Genomic DNA, 26126 nt, shown 5'->3' with positions numbered 1-26126 from the left:
GAGTAGTTGAACTGTTTTTCATTACTACCACATTGGTAGTATCAAATCACAATATTTATTATTAACTCCATACCCTGCTCTGGAAGCTACCCACAAACTTAGCTGTTTTCACATCAGTTAGAAGCAAAAACAGTATCATGGAAAAAAAAATCTGAAGTAGGTAACATTTAAAAGTTTTACTCCAGGAAAAATTCAGTTCTCAGCTGTACCAACACCAATCTAGCATAACTCTTTGTAGGTTTGCTGATTCAGACATACTCAGCTGTAATCAAAATACTGCCCTGAATTTTACTCAGATTTCATACCTCAAACCTGTGCAACTTCCCCCTCCCCCCCTCAACTTCTGCAGACTAAAGAAACCATCACCCAACACCCAAGGAGGCAGGCAACAACATAACACACTGCAGTTATCCCTGATACAATTACTAGAAGGGAGTTACTAGAGGGTCTTCCCGCCATAAACACAACACATCCACCCTGCAATCAGCACCCTAGAAATACTCCCACACATCAGACAAACCACCCACAATAGATCAGTTTTCAGATCTAAGGTTTAGAGAAGGTGCAGGGAGAAGAGAAAGTATTTGAGGTGTTGCAAACAAATCAAGTTACTACCACCAGCTTGGGGGTTAGTAAATCAGAAATCTGTGTTCAAGCTTTGCTGTTAGTGTCAGGCAGCAGGCTCTTGTTCAAACTGTGCAGGCAGAAGACAGGTGCTATGTTGGAAGGCAGCATGTTCCCCCTATCAACCTAAAAGGAAATGCTGGTAAGCAAGTTGAAACACAAAACTTTTGCTTCGATTTCTTTTTTTTCTGCAATACAGTAAATATCCCCATCTTTTAAAGGGGTTATAACCATAATTCTTAGCCTTTTCCTTGCACTTTATGTATCATTACACATATACTGTAAACTGAATTTCACCAAGTGACATACTCATTGTGGTGTGCCTTGGCTACAGCAGGTGTATTACGCTCAGCCAAAGATAGTTACTGGTTTTATGAAGTGAGCCCAGCACAAAAGAATTTCTGATTTCTGGTTCAGTGTAATTGAAGGCCATGCTCAGGTTCCAAGGGAAATAAGATAAGGCAGGATTTGCCCCAGGGTTTGATGATGCTGATCAATCTCCACCCAAAAAAAAGTTTCCAGCCTTGTTTAACTGCAGTTCTTTGGCCTTCTCCTTCCTGGAAGCATTCCTGATGTCTTTCCCCAAATAACTCAAGTATTTGTTTAGCTGAGAAACTTTCCTAGTAGCGTGGAACATTTTTTTCTTGGGCTAGTGAGTGACATCATTGTAATGCCTTTTACATGAGAAAAGAACCACAAAGTGCATCACTAATGCATGCAACACATCCAGGTCATCTGCCTTGCTGGGTAATGGAAGGAGTCCCATGTATTATTCCTCATGTTGCACTGCATCCCTTAATAATTCCACTAGACTTAGGACAGGACCTATTTACCCATTTTGTCTGGACAGTTGATTCCCACAAGAGTCTAACTCAGTGACCTGCCTCCCAACATGGCTACCATGTCTGAGTAAGTAGAAGCCTTGTCATGAGGTGGGAGATAGAGAAGAAGGCAATGTTGTACCTGAGCCTACTGTATGTCCAACGGAGTCAAAGGAAAGAACCACTGAATCTGTAACACAAGAGTACAAGTTCATTTTCCCCTTTTTCTTAGCACCATTTCTTTCTGTAACATCTTCTTGTTACTTTGCTTTAATAACTCATTTTACTCCCTTCTGCCAAGAAGGGGAGTAGCTTCTTCACTGGCCAGACAAAACAACAGGCACCTAGCAAAGGCAGAATGTTCAACTATACAACAGATGACAAGGTCTTTTCCCAGTGCAGGAGCTACGATTTACTGAAAATTGATTTTATGCCTAATAAGGTTAGTCTGCCTTACCTGAATTATAATGTACTTTTGACTGCTAGACTGGAGAGCTTTTTCTTACCAAATGTATTACTACTATTTTGCCCCCACTTAGGGGACTTACCTGTTACGATCAGCTCTTCCCTAACACTGTTTGCTAAGCCATGTATTTTGTGCTCCCTGCAGTTCCCAGCATGTTTTCCTCATTTTTTACTCACTCTAATGGCTCCCCAGCTGAATGCATTTCTACTTATCAATATTGTTCACCTTTGTGCTATAATCAACATATGTGCCAAGTATCAAGAAAATACAACCTCTCTACTTGATACCCATTTTGTTTTGTCATCCTGGGCTCACAACAGTACTTTTATCCATAATCATGACAACTCTTGCTCACCAGATAATGTCCAATGCTTTTAGTCACTTTTTCACATGATGGGGTACACTTTGCTTCAATTGTGGTTTACAGGTTGTTTTTTATAGATGCAACTTAACACTTGGCAAATAATACTTGACACATAGAAAATCTTACTACCTGCTTGCACTTAGCTCACCCTATAATGCAGACACTTTTGTCATTCATCTCCCAGCCTCCAATTTGTCTGCAAAATTTATCAGTAATAATTTGATACTCTGTTCCAAGTGGAGCTGCAATATGGTACCATGCTCAACAGTAGAGGGTTTTTTCCAGCTTTATTCTTGCTTGAGACAAAGCAACACTTGCTTTGGCAGTAACCCTCCCAGTTTACCATCCATTTTAATGCCAATCCTAACTGAATCAGGAAGTCTACTGAATTCTTGGGCAACAGCTGAAGTGGTTAGAACTGACTAGGTTGAATCCCTTTAAAGTTTTTCTGTAACTTAGGCCTCAAATGTGATGAAGTGATCACACACCCTTTTTGCAGCATAGAAGCTGCCTTAGCGCAAGCATAAGGCCAAAAATCCAATCCCAATCAGATTTAGCAGGCTGAAAAGAGGGGTAAGATCCTGCTGCATCACCTTACATTTTTAGGCAGTTTATAATCACAGGCCTTGACAGGTACCACATTTCAGCTGACAATAACTTGACACAAGATCAAGACTTTGGCTTTTTATATTGTACACGATTCTCATGCTTATTTTCCAGTTAAGATTCAGTAAGAAAGTGGTAATTTTCAAAATAAACATAGTAAAAATGTTCATTTAACTGGATTTAAAGCAATTTCTTAAAAGCAAGGCCATGTTGTCTGAGATCCATGCTATGGTAGTAACATATTAAAAAAACAAACAAAAAAGCAGCTAGATGTTACTGGTCTCAAAACTTACTCCAATAAAAATAAAAGTACATCTGGAATTAACAACTGCATTTCCTCTTTTGGGAATGAAATTCAGACATCTTTATATGATCCTAAATAGCAAGGGGTTTAATTCATTTTAACTCTGTTAAATTCATCTGCCATCAATTAATTCTGAAGTACCTCTGTGGAGTTCTACTTCTAAAAAACTGTTGAGATTTTTATCAACATAAAGTATTGCTTTGTAATTAATGCCAAACTTAAATGTTGTTCATCTTCCTGCAATATATTTTGCATTCAAACACTACGCATGAAATATTAGGATTTATATAAAAGTGGTTGAAAAGCATTGCAAGTAACAAATAATACCACTACTGCAGCCCACAAAAGTAATATAATGTTTCATTCCCTTAACTGATAACATTCTCTTCACACTATAAACAAACAAACAAAATACAAGCAGAGTAAGCATGTGAGCCTCATTTTCCAGTCTGGTCCTCCATGTGACTATTTGTTTCACAGTGTCAATACCAAATTCCCTGAGAATAACCTGCATTGCAGTCAATACTCCCTCTGTCCCCACAAGTAATTTCACAAACCAAGCATCTTTCTCCCAGACAGCTATTCACATGCAGCCAGATTCAGAGCTATGGGCTGTTTTTATCAGAGGTTGATGAAAATTAGCATTTCTTTGGGACAGGCCAGATTTATTTGCAAATACATTGAGTCCTGCTTCCATTAATACCAGAAGAAAAGCTTTGCTTTTAGCTTCAGGTCTCTTCCAAACATCACTCAGTTCAAAATCCTCCTGACTTTCTAGACTGTTTTTTCCAGAGACTGAAGTGGCTGCTCAGTCTGTGCCCAGTGCCTTCCCCCAAGTCTCCTCTAGCTTTAAAAGGCAATCTTCAAAGGCTCTACCTTTCAAAACTTGGTAAGACACAACATAAAATACACTCACACATGCTCTTGCTTTAGGTGACAAGAATTGTTTATGTCTGAAGGAGCAGTCCCTAACCTTTCAGCTACCTACTTCCATAAAGCAGCTCAAGTGTTTTTTCTAACGTTTTTCTAACTGAAAAGCAGCCATTATGCCCAAATCAAGAACCCTGACACCCAATAACTTGCCAATATGCACAGTTTAAGGCTGCACATGCCACAATGCAAGTCTTATACAACTGTTTTCAGGTTAGCTACAATCATTTTTTTTGTGGCTACGATAGTTTAAAAAGGAAGGAAAACAAACAAAAAAACAAGGTACTGCAAAATCCAAATTCCATTCTGGGTCTAATCCAATCCATCAGAAGCAGCACAGACAGCAAAAACACTCACTTAAAAAGCACTCAGTGCCACAAATAACAATGTCCAAGACCTCATGATCCAGACTGCAAAGTCCCTTTATGTCAACTTTGGATCAAAGTTGCATTGGAACCTATACATCACTTTCTCCTCCCTTCCATCATCCAGCTACAGCATCAGAAAATGGACCAACCCCTGAATCTCCTGCATTATCCATCCCCTAAAATAAAAAGTGCTATGCTGGGTTCTCTCTGCTCCACCACAGCCATTTTGGAGGAGTGCTGTATGAGACCCCTCTTCCAGGAAAGCTCACCCCTTTATAACTTAACACAGGAACCAAGAACTCAGAGAAAGACCGCAGAGACTCAGTACTGCTCTGGGGAAAAAAATAAACACTGTTCTAATAATGTTCCACACAGGACACAGAGCTGAACTTGACTTTGAAGGAACACAACTGGCTTTGCACAGTTCTATCCTGAGATTAAAAAAAAAAAAACAAAACCAATCCTGCATATCTGAGGTTGCTACATCTGTTGTTGCAGTTACACCACAGTCCAGATAAGCCACCCACCTTTCAGGTTTAATTGCATTTCAAGGCAAGGGATGCATTTTAAGTGTCACTGACCCCCTTACCTCTTCACACGCACATGGATCTCCCCGCTCTAGTGTCCCCACCTTAGGCCTCCTGCAAATCCATACCCCTGCTTGCTTTTTCAATGAGCCTTCTCTGGGCCTGAATAACTCTGTAGCACGCTCCCGTCCCCAGCTCAGGGAAATAAAACTACTCATCTTGCTGCATGTATTGTGCACCTTAGGTCTAGGCATTCTGTCTGCCAGATAACTATTTTATAACTATTTCTTACAGACTGCTGTACCTTTTCCACTACTCTGAACAGCTATGCCTGCAATGAAAAAAAAAAAACCAGCATGATTTGGGTCTTTATAAAGGAAAAATGATCCTGATCAAACTTCAGATTAGTAGAAGACAGAAAGAAAAAAGACCATGTTGGAAAGCATTTGAAGTTCCATGCCCCAAGAGATGTGAATGCCATAGGCTAAACATTTAATATCATGCACAGTTACTTGAACTCAAAAAATGTGTGAAAACAGTTCTTAAAGCCCAGTTGTGTCAAGTTCCTGAAATCAGGCAATATCAATATATGGACCAATCTCCAATGCAAATACTGTGCTTGCTGTGATTCCATCATTGGTGAAAATGCAATATACAAACTGAAAACAAGCAGCAGAGACACAGAATGAGAACATCAAATATAATCCACATTTAATCACCAGCTATATATAATCTGTATGTTTACCCAACTGCTATTTCAGAATTTCATTTAAGAATTTTAAAGTAAGTTCCTGAGAGAAGTCATTAACTTTTATTAGCTTTTTCCAGATACTCCCTGCAAGGACTTGTACATATTTGTCTCATCCGATTGGGAACTAAACAAGCTGAACCAGAAGTTCTCTTACCCTTGTTCAGGTGTTGGGTTTGTTGTTTTTTTAAAAAAAAAAAAAACAAACAACAAAAACAGACTTCAGCAATAAACCAACTTCCCTAGGAAAAAAAATTTTTAAAAATTGAAAAAAAAATCAGTGAAAAAAAAAGATTTTGTGCTGCCTTGGAAGTGGTCCTGAGAAACCACAAACCATCAGTCCCACAGGAGTTGTAAGAGTTTAATAATAAAACCTTAACACAGCCTTGATACCACATACCATTACAGTAATCCCCTCCACAGACCAAGCCAAAATGGGAATACAATAATAATACATCACAACATAAGGCTGCAATTTGGCAAATCTTCATGCAGAGACTCAGGCTCTGAGGTCTGCACTGCCTTGTATGCATGACCACTGTTCAGTTTCTCATTCCACCCCTCTGCTTTCCAGGTACTACCACGAAGAACTGTAACTTCTATTTAGCAACATTTAATATAATTTCTACCTCTGGAGCTTGGTCAGAGACCAGATACCCCACAGAGATCCACCATCTGGACTGGCTATGGTAACTCCAGTAGCAATATTAAAGAACAAAATTTGATACAAAGTCAGAATGAAAAAAAAGATCTTAGGTGCTGCTTTTTTACTAGAGAATTAGAAAACTAACCATAAAGGAAAGAGTCTGTCAATCAGCTGTCTCCCTTTTTCTGTTGAGAACAGAAAAGTATAGGATCATACTCCCCAGTAACCACAAAAATTTATTTTCTGTTTGAGATTAATATCCTGTAACATGACAGAGAACAAACACTTAATGCACAGAATTATTCAAAACTTAATAAAGAAAAGGCACTAATAACAAAAACTAACTGTTTCATCTAGCCAGAAAATTAAGCTCACAAAAGCTGTGTCACTCTCAGAAAACTGCTGGAATTCATATAACGAGGGGGTTTGCCTAAGAATATCCCCTAACACAAAGAAGAAATATTTTGAAAAAAAAAAAAAAAAGAAACAGTCTCATTGTGAGTACACAACACTCTGGATAATTTTCATATCTAAGGAATTGGGGGGAAATAAATGATTTCTATTCTGTTTCACACAGATCTTACTTAGACATCTAAAGCATGAGTGCCCTTGCTCAGATTTGGTAAAGCACAAGAACTGCCTGCACTTATAAATTACTTGACAGGGGATCCTTCGCTTCCTAATGCTTTGTTTTACTTGCTGAAGACAGATTTGGAGAAGGACTAAGTAATTTATTGAGTATAATGATAAATGCCACCTAAATAATTTATTAAGTATCCTACTTAAGCATTATTTTTGTGTTCCCCTCACTGCTTGGTTTATTGTGCTTTACTATGATCTTTCTTCTACAGTAAACTGATTTTCTGACTTCTCCACCTTTTTCTGAACACAGTTAGTTGGCTCTGTTTTAAGAGCACTGGCTACTGCAAGATCATCTGTACCACAGCCTCAAGAATGCTCCAAGTTTCACTTATTCTTTGTTCAAAATTGAAGGCACTGATTGTGACACCCTCTGTGCACCACTTCACACAGCACCAGTGAAGGTCTGAGGAAATCTGCCCATACAGGGGGTTGGAACTAGATTATCTTTAAGGTCCTTTCCAAACCAAACTGTTCTGTGATACTATCATTCTATGATACTATGAAACATATATAAAGCTACTCTCACTAGTGATCACAACTCCTACACTTGCCCTTTGTGACAAACAAGGTTGTGTTCCCATGCTCAGGCACTACAAGATGTTACAAACTCTCAAGCATATTGTTTGAGCAGCATTATTCTAACATTTCCAATACCTATGTTGAGGAATATATAAAGACAACACACAGCACAGGCACCTTTCCACCTTTCCCAGTCACAGATGTACAAGCTAACAGTAGTAAATACAGGGACTGAAAGTTCTGGCAAGCAAAACATATGAAGTTTCAGTCCAGTGCTGCCTGCAACTGATAGGAGACCCAGATTCAAACTTACTCCCTTTATGGGAAAGGAGAAGTCACTCAGCTACAGGACACATCTTCAGTAACAGGAAACATCTGATTGTAAAGAACACTTCCAATAAACTCGGGATTTTCAACTTCAATAAACTGTATTTTAAAAAGGTGCACAACAGTGTTTCTGTTGCACAAAACTTGACTGCCTGTCCTGTGTGCCTCCTGGCTATATTTGTACCAGTACAGAGATCTGGGAACCAGCTGCTGCTTGCTTCATATAATGTATCCATGGGGGAAGACTCACCCTCATAGTGCATTACCATAAAAATGGAAAAAATGTCATTCTGAACTAAATATTAATTCACTGATGCATGGTATAAAGTTGAAAAGTTTCTGCATTCATTGCTGCTCTAGCCAGCATTGTTTTAAATACTACCCTCATGTATATGGTGTTAACTTTTTAAGCACACAGTACCAAAGCAGGTCACTCAGGTTCTCTCTCCATTTCTGTGGCTGACCCTATAACACACCCCTTACTGATGGATGACTTCACAGGCAAGCATAGATCTGAACCCAAATTCCTTGGCCATCCAGTCTGCCAGACATCAGGTCCCTTTTATACTTCAGCCTGCAGCCAGCCCCTTTCCACACCAAGAAACTGTCCACAGACTGATGAGGCTCCCACCCAAGGTCTGCCCCCAGGAAAGCAAACACAAATGGCTCAGAGCTAATGTCTGCAAACTCACAGCCAAACTAAAACACAGCCAGGATGGACAATCTGCCTATAATCTGTGCAACCCTGAGCAAGGCCTTTGATTAAATTAAGCGTTTCTCATCTGTAAAAATAAAAAAACCTGTTTTTTTTCAAAAACCCTTGAAGAAAAAAGGCTTGAGAGCTAAGAATGGATGCAGATAAGCATTATCACTCCTCTAAATAAGTTTGTGGCATCAAGATCTACTGATAACATCAGAAACTGCAAAGTAATTCTCCTGTCAGGTCTCATTTTCCCATCATTTAATTGAAGCTAAAACTCTTAGTGACACACAACTTGAGTAAAATGTAGTAATATGTCTTTAATGAATCTCTATGAATTTCACAAAAATCTAACCAACTTTTACATTTGATGTTGTGCACATTATTCCTTTCCCATCAGGAAGTTCATAGTGAAGTGGCAAATTAACTAAGCAAGAAACAACACTCACGTTCTGAACAGATGTATTTTTAAAATGCTCTGAGCATGCCAGTTTTCTTTATTCTGCAATGACTGAACCAAATGAAAAGATGTGGTATCTTGTGCCAGCTGGCAAATGCTTCAGAAGGATATTACATTGCTATTGTCTTCAGCAGTGCCCAAACAACCTTTCGGTAGCAGTAAGGGCTGCTGATTCTTACTTACTCAGTTCTACTATGTTACTTAGCAGCACCCCTGAGCAACAAAACTCAGGGCATAAGAAAAACATGGTGCTCCAAGCATCCAGTATGTGCAGGTCCTCAGTGTCCATCACAGCTCCCTATTCCAAGGGAAGGACAACAGGCTGCTCTTCCCAGAAGAGATGAATAAACAGTCCCCAAATGCAAAGGAGAAGGGGAAACCAGCATGCATGAAAATATACTTGGCTTTGAAGAACTAAGGGCCAGGGCTCAACATTTTGGTGATGCAAAAGTGATATAAACAAAAATTAATAGGCCAGAGCTCTCTGGCTGCATTCAGTTACACTTCAAAAGGCACAAATTGTTCTTAAAAGTATTTTTTCAAGTAATTTTAAGATATTAATACTTATTTCAATAATTATAAAAACATAAATAGCATAGTGCTTGCAAATGCATCAGTGCTTACATCTGTCATTTTCACATAGCTTTTGGAATGGCAAACAATTTCCATATCAGAAATCCCTCAAAACATTCAAATATTATTGCTCCTTACTATATACTAGCATCTTGAAACTATAAAGAAAGCAAAATACACATAAATTTGTTTTTGGAAAAGAAGTTCAGTTTCAAACTAAAGATAAATATGCTCAAGTGTCTTTATTAGAAGCTCATTGCATAGCATGATGAAAATTAATTCTCTATTTTCATAGTGTAAACAAGATATATATTGTTACATCAGATAATATAAAATACAAAGCATTCATAATTAGAAATAAATAGTATTTTTATTTAATCTGAACATGGGCTTTTAACCTTAACAAAGCATAATCTAAGAACTGTATTAGTGAAAGCATGTTAACACACATATACTGACAGAGCTCTGGAAGGCTGCTACATATTATCTTTGTTTTACATGAAGAAAGATACCTACTGCAGATTATGGCAACAGGGACAAAAGCTGTTTTAATAGTCTGGCCTTGAGTTCTTGTCTCATTTTTTTTCCTCCCCCTCCCTTGAATGGAAAGAACATTCTTGTGCGTTGGCTTTTCTGAGCTAGCTCTCAGAAACCTCTCCTTCCTCTACAGGAAATATAAATACTTCCTTCAGGAAACTCACACTCTTGAGTTTGTTTGAAAATTATCTAGAAGTTATGATAGTAAGCCAGGGGACAAAAGCCTTCCAAAAACTACATCTGGCCCAGATGCCAGAATAAATGCCAACAAGTTCATATGTTCAGCTTTATAGTGACACTCCTAACCACTCCTGTGTCTGCCCTGAACACAAACAAATTACAGGAATGAGTAAAGTACAAAATAAGTGCATGAGCATAAAGTATCTCCTGAATACAAGTGCTCTGTAGACCTCTTCTCTAGAAAATGTCAATGTTCTACTTTCTTTTATATTACAAGGACCCAAACTATTTATTACCACGAAAGGTGATGCTGAACAGAAAGTCTGTTGGATCTATTCTTCACTCATGTACTTTACATGAGTCTGTTTATGGCCAGAGGGAAGTTTGGGGATTTTTTTGTTTGTTTTAACATCATCAGCACAACCAATTCCAAAATTTGAAGAGGATTCTGGTCCATTGAATCCTAAAAATCATTAAGCTTCCAAAACGCACACTGAAATTTGGATTTGAGAGCTTCTACACAGCACATAGTTTTATAGGTAGATAGAGAGAGAGAGGTACCACACATATGTGTACGTTCCTTCAAAGCCAAATGCTTTGAGGAGCAACTTGTGTGCCTTGGGCTTGTTTTCACTTTCCATCCACACTAACTTGTCCTACAAAGGGCACTACATCTACATAGAAGCCTTGCATCATCCTGAATCAAACATTAACACGTGCAAATCTGAAATAAAGATGTTCCAGAAGTCATCTGTGCATCCCAGAAGAATGCCAAAAACAAATGCTGTTCTCTTCTCAGAATACCTGCCTAACTATGAAATCTCCCATACTTAGAGGAAAGAATAATAAAAAGAAAGTCTCCAAAACAAAACACGAAACAGCAGTAATTTTGAACAGTGAACATACAGATTCTTATTTCCTATAATTTTATTTTATCAAGTGTTTAATTTTAAGAAAAAAGTTCTGGTTCATCAAAACATAAGAAAAACAACTCGGAGATGGATTAAATACTGTCAGTAGCACCTCATTACCATTCATAGAAATTGCTGGACAATGAAAAGTTATTCAAATAGCAGCAGCAGAAGCAGAAGTTCATCATCACACCACCCAGCCTCTGGACAAATACAGCTGGAGGCAATCTAAAGAAAAAGTTTTCCTCCTATCACATCAAGTACAGAAATACAAAGAAATCCTTTAAATTAGAACTTGGCAGAGAAACAAGCCAGAGAGAAAAAAAAAATGCAATGCACCCAGAAGTTAAATACTAAGAAACATTGGCTCTAGTCTAGCATCAATGGAATTAAACCATTTAGCACCTTACTGAAGTATTTCACAAGGACAGTGAGCCTTTTTAAATAGCAGCTCATAGTGTAGGTTGAAATCAGCAATGGGTAGAAGCAGAACAAAGCTGCCACTCCCCCAAGGGGGGAAAGGACTAAGGCAAGAGGTCAGTCTCATCTCCAGCTACAAGAACATCTATATAGGAGGATAAATTGCATCGCAAAGATCCTTATTTGTCAAGAATGAAGTTTACAGTGATACAAAGCTTGCGTGCAAAATAGTAACAGGCAACAAATTACCAGAGAACTGGCATGCAGATAAGCAGGCTCATCTGCATATGAAAATCTTGGGTAACCCTATTTGGAAGCAACAAAGTCTGCTGCATGTTTACAACATGCAAGTATAGTAGATACCATCACCAGCATCATCATTACTATTATAATCTGAAACACTCACAGAAAGAAAACTGAAATTTACATCTACTAGAAAGGTAATTATTGATACAACTAACCCCATTTTTTTGGCCACATGCATTCATACACATTTTTCCTTACACAATTCTAGAAGAAATGCTACAAATTAAACTCCAAATGATTGGATCTACCACAACACAATAATCTATGCTGTCCAGTCACACCTCTGAAACACCCACACTAGCTCTGCTCTTTAGAGAGGCCATGTAGACTTCCTGAGGACTTGCAGGGCTTCAGGAAAAAAAACAAACTAAAACCAGAAGAAAACACCCCACAAAAAGAAAACAAAAAACAGCCCAGCCCAATGGAATATTTTAATCAAAACATCAATTCAAGGGAGCAGCTTGCTTAAGAATTGTAATCTAGCATCTAGCTGTACCAGCATCACTGGAACAACCAAATGGTTTTGATGAAGTTCATGTGAAACTGCCAACTCTACTTCACCGAAAGCTGGAACTTCAGAAATCTGAGAACTGCAAAGAGCAACTCGCATTCTTAAATTCATTCAATCTCCACAAAGCAAAATCCACTGCAGTTTCAGAAAGACAAACCTTCCACAGTGCTCCACGACAGACCCCAATTCCTTATTATCATTTCCAGCCACCTGCTGCAGCATGCATCAAGCCAGGATTTCACAGGCTCACTGGGATTCACAAATTTTAGAGTTTCACCATTTCTGGATTACCCCACTAGCAGAACTCCTTATAAAAGGCAGCAGTTGTTATATTAATCTTACTCTGAAACAGCTGCCTCATTGAATACAACTTCATTTGACTAGCAAAAAACCCCAACAGCTTGATGTTGGCAGGTCTGGGATCAATTCAGAAAAGGAAAACGGCCTCTTCTTGGTTTGTGACAAGGCATCAATGTAGGCAACTTTTTGGCCACAAGTTTGACTGTGGAATTGCCTCCAAAACTGAACAGATGATAGGGAAATGGAGGAGAGGATTAAGTGAATGGAAAGAGCAACAAGTAGAGAATTCTATATACAAATAATATTGCAGAAACCTGATATGCCAGTTCACAAAACACAAAGGACTGCTGGTTATTCAGAGAAGAAAACTAGCATATTTCTAAATGGCTTAAGCTGTCAGTTTTTAAAGTCAGGGTTTGAGTGTGGGAGGAAGAGTTACTTTGATTTTGTGAGGTTTCTAAACTTTAATAAAAGAGCATCTATGGTAGGCTCAACCTTGCCATTGTTTCTTAACCACTCTAAATGCCTGCTAATTCTCCCAAAGCATATAAAGAAATGGCAACACTAAGCATAATAGGTGCTATTCAATGCAATATACAAGCCCAAGCATCTCAAGGCCAAGGACTCCATATGGAGGAACGCAAGCCAAAAGCAGGATTTAGGGCCAACTTCAAAATTGCACATATGGAAGAGAACTGTAGCCACCTTAAGATCCTCACAGTATCCAAGCAGGCAGTTATCACCCGCTTCAGGCTCACAGACACTTGAGAGAAGGAAATGAGATTTATCAGTTGCAGCAGACCACTTTCCCACAGCTGGCTTTAATTAAGCTAATCTACTGGTAGTGACTAACAGCAAGCAGAGTCTTCTCAAACAACTGCAAGCATTTTTGCCAGCATTTCACCATCTGTACTGACCAGGAATACTAGATACTAACTAGGTTATTATTCAGCAATTCTGTCTGAGGTAGCTCATTTAAGTGTGGTGTTTCTACTCCCCTTCTTGAATATCAGCTGGTACAGCCACTGCTTACATGTAATCAGCTGTGGGGATAAGGTGCAGAATTTGAAGAAAGGTGACAGAGAAACTCCAGAGAAAATCACTCCTGAAAAGGCAGCTGGATCACTTGCAGAGAATCCCATTATCATTTGGCCATACATGCCCCACCTTATGTGAAACTTCTAATGACCATGAGGATACTAAATACATTTTGGAGTTGCAAGAAAAAGAACTGCCTGTAGAATTCCTTGTGCAGTCAACTCCTCTAGCTAGTTTTACATCCAGGCTTTACTATGAAGAAATGCTTTAGGCTACACTGTGATCTTGGAACAATTCATGGCATGGTTAGCCTGTCAGAACTTAAGCCTCATCTCCAGGCACACATGAGGGGATGGAAATGGGGGGAGTAATTTTAATGACACCTTACTAGATGGAAGCTTCTCTTAAAAATCAGTGTCCAGCAATTGCAGAGAGACTGATGGCATCAGTACCAGTGCTGGTACAACATACATACCAGTTATGTATGTTTCCAACATACATAAGGAAATACAATTTAAGATCATACCAAAAGTACAGCTCTCTGCAGGAATATTTACCACTGTGCCCAGACCTAGCCTGTCTGGTTCACTTACGACATGAATTTCAGATCAAAATCTCCCATTCAAATTCAAACACTCAGCCTAGCCAGCTCACCACAAATGCAGCCTGAGGTATTAACACTACTGATGCTCAAGCATGAAAATCATAGAACCAAGCCTTAAGTCACAGCAGGGGGGAAAGAAACAAGGCAAATTGAAGGATTGTAAGTCTGGGCTTCAGGAGAGCAGAATTCAGCCTATTCAGGGACTTTCTTTAGAGAAATGTGAAGGATATGGGCCAGGAAAGAAGACAGGTTCAGAAGAGTGGGTTCATTTTTAGAGACAACCTCCTCCAAGCTCAAGAATGGTCCAGCCCAATGTGCAGAAAATCAAGTAAAGGCACCAGAAACCTGCATGAATGAACAAGGAGCTTCTGACAAAACTTAAACATAAAAGGAATTAATACAAGAGGTGGGAGCCAGGTCAGATCAGCTAGGATGAGTATAGAGACAGTGCTCTATTGTACAAACACAGGCTTAGGAAGGTGAAAGCCTGCCTGGAGTTCAAGATGGTGAGGGACATAAAAGGCAATAAGAAACATTTCTACAGGTAATTTAGCAGAAAAAGGAAGACTAGGGAGAACATGGGACAAAAAAATATGGAAAAGATCTGGAGAAATGGGAAGACAGATCTCATGAAGGAGAACTCAAAGTCCCACTCCTGGGGAAGAATAAGCCTATACCATACAGTCTGTGTGCCAACCTGCCAGAAAGCACCTTTGCAGAGAAGGACCTGGGTGGGCCAGTGGAGCAGCTGAGCTGAGCCAACATTACACCCGTGCAGCAAGAGCAGCCAACAGCAACCCAGGCTGCATGAGGCAGGGGGCTGCCAGCAGGAAAAAGGAGGAAACCCTTCCCCTCAGCTCAGCAGGGGTGAGGCACTGGTAGAGCGATGGGTCCAGGGTTGGGCTCCCCACTACAAGACTGACACATTGGAGCAAGTCCAGCAAACTAAGATGATTAAAGGATTGGAGCATCTGCCATGTGAGAGGCTGAGAGAGCTGGGGTTGTATTCAGCCTTGAGCAGAGAAGGCTCAGGAGGATCTTAGTGATTTAACCTGATGGGAAGGTATAAAGAAGGCAGAGACAGACTTTTCTCAGAGATGCCCAGTGAAAGGACAAAAGTCAATGGGAGCAAACTGAAAAGCTGGAAAATAAAAGAAAAAGAAAAAAACCGAAACAAAACAATTGTACTATGAGGATGAAAAGCATGTCCAGAGGTGCCTTCTAGTCTCAACTATTTTGTGATTCTTGTTCTAAATTAGTATTGCTCTTATGACTTTTGTGCCAATACTTCCACTTACAACAGGCTAATTCAGAACAAACTAAATGCAGAGAAGTCAACTGCAAAAGAGACAAACCTTCCAGTCTGCCAATAATGCTAAGCCAGGAAAGAAGTCTTAATCAGTTTCAAAGGGAGAACTGAATTTATCCTGAGTTGAGGATAGGATAAATCTAGTAACACTAAGGTTAGGGTTCACTTACAAAGAATTTACTCCCCAGGATAACAAAGTATATTGGTACAGTCTCTGTTAGAGTCTAGGAGTGAAAATCCAAGAATGATCCTGTTGAGGTCACAGCTATTATCCATAATAAACTGTTCTTTACTACTGGTTCTCAAAAGAGGAGCAGACACTTAAATGGAACAGTGTGCAAACTGGACTCTCCAGGCCAGGAATTACCCGAGTTGGCTCACAGGATCCAAGCACTTTCTCTGCAGTTCTTCAATATCCTCAATGTGAATGAAGTATCCTGCACTGATCGCTTCCACTGTGAAATTTCATCCATCAGAAGATTGCCCTACCTTCTGCTAGTGAAAATTTAAACAGCAATGTCACAGAAGGAACAACTTCACAACACAGCTCTACTCAGCCCCTGAATGCAGTTCCCCATGTCCCTTTCTTTGAGACAGCACAAGGACTCCCCTGGATGAAAGATGAAACTGGCAAAACTTCTGGTCTTCTGCTGCTTTAGAGTAGTTTGGAATTGTATCCCACACAATCAACTGAACAGAAAAAGCTACCTCAAGTTGTAGAAACAAGGGTTATGGTCGAAGATCACCAGACATGACTGAGGTTCCAAAAACACCTTTGTAGCCATTGTTAACACTGTTTCCCATAGCCAAAGCCCAAACACTCATCAGTAACTTTCTAATCACCCCTTTTCCATCCAAGCTCAATCTCTGCCAGCCGTATGTCTTCTGCTTTCTCCTCCCAAGTAACTCCATCAACAAAAGCTACCCTATCATCCCAAAAACATGCAAAAGAATGTGAAAGGCAGATTGGGGAAACAGTTACAAAAAATATCTTATGCAATTTATAACTTTGTAACTGGACTTAAAAATAAATTTTTCAAGACTGCTACACAGGATCGAGTCAAATCACCCTGTAGTACCAGTAGTATTATCAATTTGAACAAACCACGATGGAACATAGACTCAGAAGCTGAATAACTTTGGGCTTAAATGAGTTTGCTACTGTATCTAGACCAAAAAATGCCAGCATAACAACAAATAAACCCATTTTAGGGTTCTCATTAGCATTAGTATGTTACAGTACAGTTAAAACTATGGCAGTGACAAAAACTGAAGATGTGTCATTCCCAACAGGACTGACAATTCAAACCCTAAATTAACACCAACCTCAAAGTGTACTTAGACAGTACTTTGACCATAAAGCAAAACTAAGTAAATTTTCACACCCTGTGTGGCAACTGCAACTCAAGATAACTGCTCACAGGGTGGGGGGGGGGTGTTGTAAACCAGACCACTGAAAAAGTATGGGACAAAACCAAAACAAAACAAAACAAAACACCACCACGAAAAACACCCCACTCCTTAAAACTGCTATTACACAGTTATTTACAGCAGATTTCCCACCAAAGATAACATATCATGTAACTATACCCTCAGATATTTTGATTTGGATACCTCAGGTCCTTTCCACAGAACTGAAATGATTCCTGGCAAAGTGGTAACATTCCTTAAAAGCAGGACTTAAATAAATGCACACCTGTCAACATTCAAATAAAACGCAGCTCTGTGGTCAACACCAGCCAGAGACTATGTAAGAATGCAGTAAATAAAACAGAGGAGGAGAGATTGTTGTAAGTCTGCCCAGCAACAGAGATGGAATAATTGCAATTTTGTCCCCAAACCATTTTTATTCTTTTTTTATACTTTTTTCCAGAAAAAAAGCCTCTCCGTAAAGCTGTCATAATCAACATAATCAACACCTCAATCTAGCACGAAGAAGGAACAATCTTTCCACAACACTAAAGGAAAAACAAGCCATATCACAAGAAACATCTTTGAAGAACTTTTGTGGCAGAAAAAAAAATGAGAAAACACTCACACTTAATTATGGGACTGTCTACAAAATTACTTAGTAAAACCATAAATGGATGCAATGAAGACAAGGTGGCGACCCAGAGATGACTATGTAATAACAGGTCAGCAGTTCCAATGACCAATAGGAGTAAAAAAAAAAAAAAAAAAAAAAGTTCCACCTAAAAAATCTCGTTTTGTATATTACAACAACAGTACCCTCTACTGTTACCAAGCAGCATTGCATACGATGAAGCCCAGCCCTGACCATCAGAACACTCAATGCATCAATTACACCTACCTAGCTTTATTCATTAACGACCCAGTTTCCTATAAAGATGTTCCCAGTTTGTTTCTTCCCACTATATTGTCAGGTTCTGAGTTGTTTACGATGTTAATCTAATTCTTTTCCCAAGATCGATGTTAATCAAATTCTTTTCTCAATATCATTTTTCTGTTATTGGAAAATGACAGATAGCTTTAGCCTTTAAAATAACTTCAAACATTAAAAATAAATAAATAAATTTGAAGACTATCCTCTAGGGAAGACCAGACTCAGTAAGCAACACTGTAATATTATTCTGGATCATTCCTGCAAAGCCAAAAATGGGCTATAAAATCATTGCACCATCCAGCGGCCGCACATCATAGAGAAATCCAAATATTATATCAGCAGGTTCTTCAAAAAGCAGCTTGAAGGCTGAATCCCATCTGCAGATGGCCCCAGGGGTAACAACACAAGCAGACTCCTCTACTTTTGATATTCTGTGATCACCCACCATCCCCATGCTGAAAGAAGGACATTGCAGATCCAGCACAGCATGAGCAGAAACTGTGAGGTCAGGCAGAGAGTCCTTTAGCTTTTCCTTGGGAAGAAGTTTCCAGACCCATTCACAGAGGGTCACAAAGCTTTAGTAGAAAACAAACTTCAGGAATCACCACACTCACAGTGTCTAGCTGATGATCTTTATAAGCAGAGAAGTTTAGAAACTGGATGTACATACCATTCTTCTCATCATGTAGAAAGGAAGGGGAGACAGGATAAGCACAGACTACATGAGCACTATAGGCAAAAAAATGCTCCTGTTTACTGATTACTGATTTACTGATAACTGTTCTAAAATTGAAATGTGAATGGATGCACTGAAGTGTAATTCCTCAGAAAAAAATAAAAATTGAAAATTAAAGTCCTTCAGTACAGAGACAAGAATAAACAAAGCTGTACAACTTTGCTGGAAAGAACCTTATACTGCTTGATCTCAAAAGCGTATCGGGGCAGGGTTACACATGAGAGAAAATGCCTATTGAGCTTGAAACTGAAAAAAAGCCCAACAAAAGTTGTTATCCATAATAATAATGCCAACAAGACACTTCCACTTCATCCAGTGTCTTTTTCTGAAGAGACTGGAGACATCAGCCAATTGCCTTTGGCCAAAGAACACAACTTTTAAGCTTCAAAGATGGTTTCATGTCTTTCCATCACAGGAACTCAGAACCACACTTCTATACATTCCACAGCAACAAAACAGCCACGTATACAGCAAGTACACAAATATTTGAATCTTGGCAAGGGAACACAGTACTTCCAAGCAGACATAATGGTGCAATCATGAGTTACAGTGATTGGGAAGTGGATTTGAATCACCACCACAATACTAAAATGTCTTTGCACTGAAAAGCGTGAACTAGAGTGTAACTGCCAGGCACATTCTTCTGCTCCACTCATACAGACAGAGTCTCCAAACAGATATATTCTGGAGTACTGTGCCCCACAGAACACATGCACAAGTTGTAGAGTCTTTAGAAGTACAAATTATCAGATTTTTTTAAAAACTATCAGCTGGAAAGATTAAAAATCCCAAATCTGATGAAAAAAAGACTGAAAGAAGCCTATCAACTAACCTAAAATACATAAACATGTTGACAAAAACAAAAAAAAAATAACCCCTTGCAATTGACTTGATTATGACCAAAGTGTTTTAGAGTAGACATAAGGAAAAATGTGCCTACAGGGAAGAATAATTAAGCACTTGGATAGATTGTCCAAGTTTCCATCATTAGATTTTATAGAGCAGTTCTGACACATGTTGGCATAAAATTATGTTAAAAATATTGTTTCTAAAGGCCCAGAGAAAGACCTCCTACAGTTCCTTACAAGGCTATTTTCTACAATTTCCTATGAAGGAAAACATTTTGAGTGTCCATTGTTAAGAAATACAACTTCTAAAATGAGCAGCAATATTTAAAATCAGATAACCAGGAAAACAAACAGTACTAGAAATGAAATATACTAACCCACACTAAAAACAAAACAAAGCAGGGCTATCAATTTACAAATTAAATACTTACTCAAGTATCTTAGAAAGTAACTAAACAGTTATAAAGTAGAAAAGGACACCGCATGAAAGTTTCAAGTCCCTCCCAATTGTTCTTTAAGGCCAGTGAAGCTTCTGGGCTAAAAGACAGAGTGCCAGGAGTACAAAAACGCAAGATAATTGCACTGAGTTACACATCATAAATACGAAAATAATCAGATAAAAATAAATACTAATATTTTTTTCTAAATTTAAATACATATTTTAGAATTCAATACCATCCCTTGCTTACCAACAGATTGAGTGTTCAGGACAACTATTCTCACATCTTGATGCTGCTAGTGCTTAAAAAAAATACTAAAAATTAAGTTTCACCCATTTTTAACATCATGACAGCAATAATGGCAGAAGACATGTTATTTAACTATATAGTCCAAGTCCCAGGACAGTTACAAATCACAGCAATGTAACTTCTCAGTACAGCTGCCCAGCATTTATCCAGATATTTGAGACCCTTTTAAGCTTGTCCTTCAAGGGAAGCCAAAAGCATTTGCCTTGACTGAGAAACATGTGGAATGGGAAATAAAAAAAATTAACTTGGACTTGCTCCTATCTTCAAGATGAAATTTCTAATAGACAAGTGACTGCACGTGTTTATAATCCTGAGAGTACAGCATCTAGCATGCAATTGCAGGGGATAGCATATGAACCATGTGATAGCATAGAACCAGATTTCCCAAAAATTTTTATAGGGCCAGACAGACATTCCAGGTACCAGTACAGGATCCAGCAATCGATGCAAAATTGAGCCTTCTGGAAACATTCATCCTAAGAGCTCTCACTGGACATGGACAAAGGAAATAACTTAAATAGTGGTTTTCAATTTAAATGTTTTATAAAGTGTACACTGGCACATACTAGGAGGAACTGATAAACATTTAACAGAAAATAGCTTAGAAGAATATACGAGGAATCATAGAATCATAGGATGGTTAGGGTTGGAAGGGATCTTAAAAAGATCATCAAGATCCAACCTCTCTGCATGGGGCAGGGACACCTCCCACTAGACGAGGCTGCACAAGGACTTGACCAGCTTGGCCTTAAACACTTTCAGGGAAGGGGCATCAACAACAAAATCAGAGAATCAGCCAGGCTGGAAAGGATCTCTGAGATCAAGTCCAACCCTTGATCCACTAACCACCATGGTTACCAGACCATGGCACTGAGTGCCACATCCAGTCTCTTAAAAACCTCCAAGGATAGAGGAATCCATCACCTCCCTGGGCAGCCCATTTCAATGCCTAATCACCCTCTCTGTAAAGAATTTCTTCCTAATATCTAACCTAAACCTCCCCTGGCAGAGCTTAAGTCCATGCCCTCTTGTCTTACTGGTAGCAGCCTGGGAGAAGAGACCGACCCCCACCTTTCAGGGAGTTGTAGAGAGTGATGAGGTCTCCCCTGGACCCCTCTTCTCCAGACTAAACAACCCCAGCTCCCTCAGCCCTTCCTCATAGGACTTGTGCTCAAGTCCCTAGGCAACCTATTCTAGTATCTTACTATCCTCCTGGTGAGAATTTTTTCCTAATATCTAACCTAAATCTACCCTCTTTCAGTTTAAGACCATTACATTTTGGTGAATTGCCCCACCCCAGCTTTCCTGTAGGTCCCCTTCATATACTTGAAGGTCTCCCCAGAGTCTTCTCTTCTCCAGGCTGAAAAGCCCCAACTCTCTCAGTCTGTCTTTATAGCAGAGGTGCTCCAGCCCTCTGATCATCTTCGTGGCCCTTCTCTGGACTCTCTCCTACAGGTCTGTATCTTTCCTGTGCTGGGGACTACAAAGCTGTGCTGAGTATTCCAGGTGTGGTCTCACAAGAGCCCTGCTGCCCATTCTTCTTTTGATGCAGCCCAGGATGCAGTCAGACTTTTGGGCTGCAAGCTCACACTGGAGCCTTGTGTCAATCTCCTCATCTACTACCACCCCTTCAAGTCCTTTTCCTCAGAGGTACTCTCTACCTACTTGCCCTCCAGTCTGTATCAGTGCCTGGAGTTGTGCCAACACAGGTGCAGGACCTTGAACTTTGCCATGTTGAACTTCCTTAGGTTAGCACTGCTTAACCCTTACTGAAAGAAAAGGCACTATGGTATCTGTCACTGCTTATTAGCTTGCAATGACTTAGAGATCTCACCTTTGAAGGACAAGTGGAGCTGCTATGAAAAACAGAAAATCACTACTGTTGGTGCAGTCACTACAGACAGAAGGACAGACAACTGTGAGCAACAGGTAAAAGAATTCAAAGGGTAGATGAACTGGCAACGTACCAGAGTATGGCTGCCATCAGCACCCATCTCACTGCACAACTAAGGGGATGCCTCAAGAGTTTCTGCACCACAGAGTTTTGAATAAATGAAGCAATTCATGGGAGAGATCTGAACAGCTCAGTGTGAGTCCCAGACATACAAAAATAAACTACCTCAAAAATAGTTTGGAAAATAACATCTGCCCTCTACCAGAAACTACAGAACTAGAAAAAGCTGAAGAAAGCAATCCAGAAAAGTTGAAACATGACAGAATAAGCAATACAAATAATCAAAAGGATTTAAAAAAACAGACAGAAGTACACAAGGGAGGCATTAAGGACACTGCTCCTTTTGGATGCAACACATTGCAGTCACACAACTCTCCCTGAAACTGGTTGCAAACCCAAGTTTGCAGTCACTTCAGTGAAGGTAAAACCTATGTTCAACACTCCAAATATCTCCACACTTTTAGTCACAACCCAGACAAGCCTATCAACAACAGCTGGCAGCAGCAAAAGCAGTTCAAATGCAGCAGTGTTCACACCTAATCCAGATATTTTCAGCAGCACTGCCTTTTCCAGAAGGAACCAATTAACATATTCATGGATGGCCTGCCTTGCAACCATCATCTTCACACCAGTCCTTGACAGTCATCCTCTTCCAAATAGCTCACTGTTATTCTGAGCTTACTAAATAGCTGTGTGTCAAGTACTCAGAGCCTAAATTAGTAGTCTTGCACAAACAGCCACTGCTTTTCTCATCTGTTGAGCTCTGGAATTTCAAGAGTCATGATTATCTCGGAATACCACACGTCTCACACTGCCTTCAAGACTTCACTAGCTACCTACAATTACACTAAGAGAAAAGAAAAGGGGGGAAAAAAAAAAGGCATATAGAAAACTTACCCACACCATCCTGGAAGTCCTTCAGGGGAAGTAAGTGACCATGGCCACAAAATACAGGTTAGGACTGGAGACTAGGAAAAATTGCTCTACTACAGCATCATGGAACAGATTATTTAAAGAAGGTGCCTGCTGTCTGAAGACCTGTTTTTCTACTAGTCCTTCTGTTCTCTACTCCTTTAAGAATGACTGCATTTGGACTGAGCTTCTTAAGAAGCAAAAGGCCTTTGTAGTAGCAACACCATTACCTATATCATTATATATTCAATACATTCAATATTGTACATTCAATGTTATATTCCTCTTTATTAATCTGGCATTTTTTCAATAAGATACACTGCAGGTGTCATACACCTCCAGAGCAAAAAAATCTACAGTAAGTAGATGTTTGAAACAGAATCTGAAATACCAGAAAGTATGTAGAATTATTTAATTGACATGAAGCAGGAAAAAAAGTTTAGGGGAAAAAAAAACAAAAACCAAAAAACACAAAACCCTTCAAATGACAATGAGCCATCTGTATTTGCATCATGCCTGGGCTACAGACAAACAAGGGATTGTGTAGATGATTAAATACCAGGGCACTAACAGAAGACCTACAAAGACTGAGGAACAAGGCTTGTTCTGGCCTGCAGAAGACAAAGCTTTGGGGAGAGAGAATACCAGCCCTCCAGCACCTGCAGTAAGATCACCATGAAAACAGAGCCTGGTTCCTGAAGTGTTGCATGGTGGGATGATGAGAGCCACTGGGTGGAAGTTGGAATAAGAGAAGTTCAGATGGGATGTAAAGAAAAGACTGTTCAACATCAAGACAGTGAAACAATAGAAGAGCTTGTAAAGAAATGTGCAGTCTCTGTTCTTAGATGTTTTCAACACCTGGTGGGACAAAGACCAGGTCTTATCTAATAACTGACACTGCTTTGACCAGGAGGTTGGACTAGAGACTTCCTTATACTCCTTCAAACTGGTGTTATCCTGTAATTTTCCAAAGCCTTCCTGTGTTCCTAAAAACACTGAAAATTGTTGAAAAGATATTTTAAACCTGAAAGAATTGGACAGTAAAGGGGACATTAAGACTAATAAATTTAGGTGTATTTTTCTCAAGATTCCTATATTTGGGCACAAAATACAAGATGAAAACTTTGATTTCCCACTTCTTTTCATGTTACATGTGTGTGCACGAAACTGTGAGAGTATAGTGCAGTTATACTTGGTGTAAGAGTTTTTTTTACTACTAAGCCTGCAAAAATAATGGCTAAGTGGATGCATAAAGTATATTAATATAAATTCAGGTCATAAAGAAGTGAAAAAAAAATCCATCTTAAAAAACAAAAATATACAGAGATTCTGCTCCAGAAAAACACTGCCTACTTAATTTGCTACAACAGCAAATCAGAAAGGTATTGACTGATTGATTGATTGATTACTCCAAATTAAGTCTTAATTTACTTCTCAGGATCAAATTGAGCTAGAAGATGGAGTATTAAGCTTTTCTGAGATTCAAAACAGCAACACAAGGAAGTAACCGAGACCAGCATCAATCAACCACAGACTGGGTTCTGCTATGGTATCAATAGTTACCACACATGAACCTAACAAGGACAGAGATCAGTTGCTTTCAAAGAAACAATGTGATATATGCACTTCATCTTTTAGATGCTTAGATCAGAAACCTTTGGAAATGCGAGGCAACTGAAAACAGGTTTACTAACTGGGTAGATTTACCAGCATTTACCAATACAGTGGCAGTGGCATGAGGGAAGTGGGAATAACAGAGAGCACCTGACACTGTCCAAAGAGTGACAGAGACCTAAAATCATAAAGATGTCAAAATACAGGATTTCTTGTCAATAGCATCTACTACCAGTTTAGGGCAAAAATTCACAGGAAAGAATATGCCTCCATTTCATCACATCTGAGGCATTTTTAAAAGATCTTATTCCGTCAGAATTTTTTTTCCAGTAAGTTCAAATAAAGAAGATCAATACCTTGATGTAAGATTCATTCTCCTTCCAAATCTGGCTCCCTAAAAATCTCAGTTAGTCAGACATTCTTAAGATTTTCCAATCTCTGTGTAGGTATTATATTCTTTTCTGAACCCAGACTAGGCTTTAGAGGTGCTTTTTCACACACCACTAATTTGAGAAGCTCAGTACCTTAGGAAGATGGTACCAGCAGCTTACATGTAGGCTTAAAAAAAATAGTCAGAAAATCTTTGCAGGCAATATTATATGAAAAGACGATATATTTATCTCAGAAAAAAGGTCACACATTGCAGGAAGACAGGAAAATGAGATGGGAGAAACAACAGTAAGTGCTAACCTCACAGAACCAGACAGTTCTCTAAGACATGACACTACTTGGACCTCTAGGCCAACCAGACACAGCTGTTCTTACATGAGATTGCTACCAGTGATGGAAGGGGAGAACTAACCCATACATATTTTGCCATGAAACATGAAAGAGATATACAACAGACATGCTTCTTAACACAAACGTGTCCCTCTCAAATTTAATTTTGCTTCTCTAGTTGAAATATGCAAAGTTAGCATAAGTAGTTATTTTAAAAATTATAAACACGTTCATCACATGGCATCCCTGTGTAATGTCTCCCACTCTCCCCAGATTCTATTGGATATGTGCAAAAATTTAACTGAACTTAAATAAATAAATAAATCCAGCTATTAGAATAAAGAACTAAAAGACTGAAACAGAAGTGTCAGGTAGCAAAACCAGAAACTTGTAGCAAGATGGGATTTCATCAGATTATGAAAATAGCTACTGGCAAAACCAGTGGACTGGATATTAAATGGCAAGCTTCCACCAAATTGCTACTCTAAAACTAAATGAGTTTATAGAA

General features: G+C 39.1%; 1 protein-coding gene across 13 annotated transcripts in view; it reads right to left on the bottom strand.

Moving 5' to 3' along the window:
* Nucleotides 1–26126, bottom strand: part of ST3GAL3 (ST3 beta-galactoside alpha-2,3-sialyltransferase 3) — a 191887-nt gene that overhangs the window by 140586 nt on the left and 25175 nt on the right. For 10 of the 13 annotated variants that reach the window (XM_030454997.1, XM_030454990.1, XM_030455000.1 and 7 more), the window contains one exon: nucleotides 1588–1635. The exons of the other annotated variants lie outside the window; for them this stretch is intronic. In XM_030454997.1, coding sequence (XP_030310857.1) covers nucleotides 1588–1635 — 48 coding nt within the window. The remainder of the gene's footprint in view (nucleotides 1–1587; nucleotides 1636–26126) is intronic. 13 annotated transcript variants of the gene reach the window in all.

Source organism: Calypte anna, chromosome 8 (genome assembly GCF_003957555.1).
Source record: "Calypte anna isolate BGI_N300 chromosome 8, bCalAnn1_v1.p, whole genome shotgun sequence".
NCBI classification, from domain to species: Eukaryota; Metazoa; Chordata; class Aves; order Apodiformes; family Trochilidae; genus Calypte; species Calypte anna.
The sequence above is the reverse complement of the archived record's forward strand: the minus strand, read 5'-3'. Positions and strand labels throughout refer to the sequence as shown.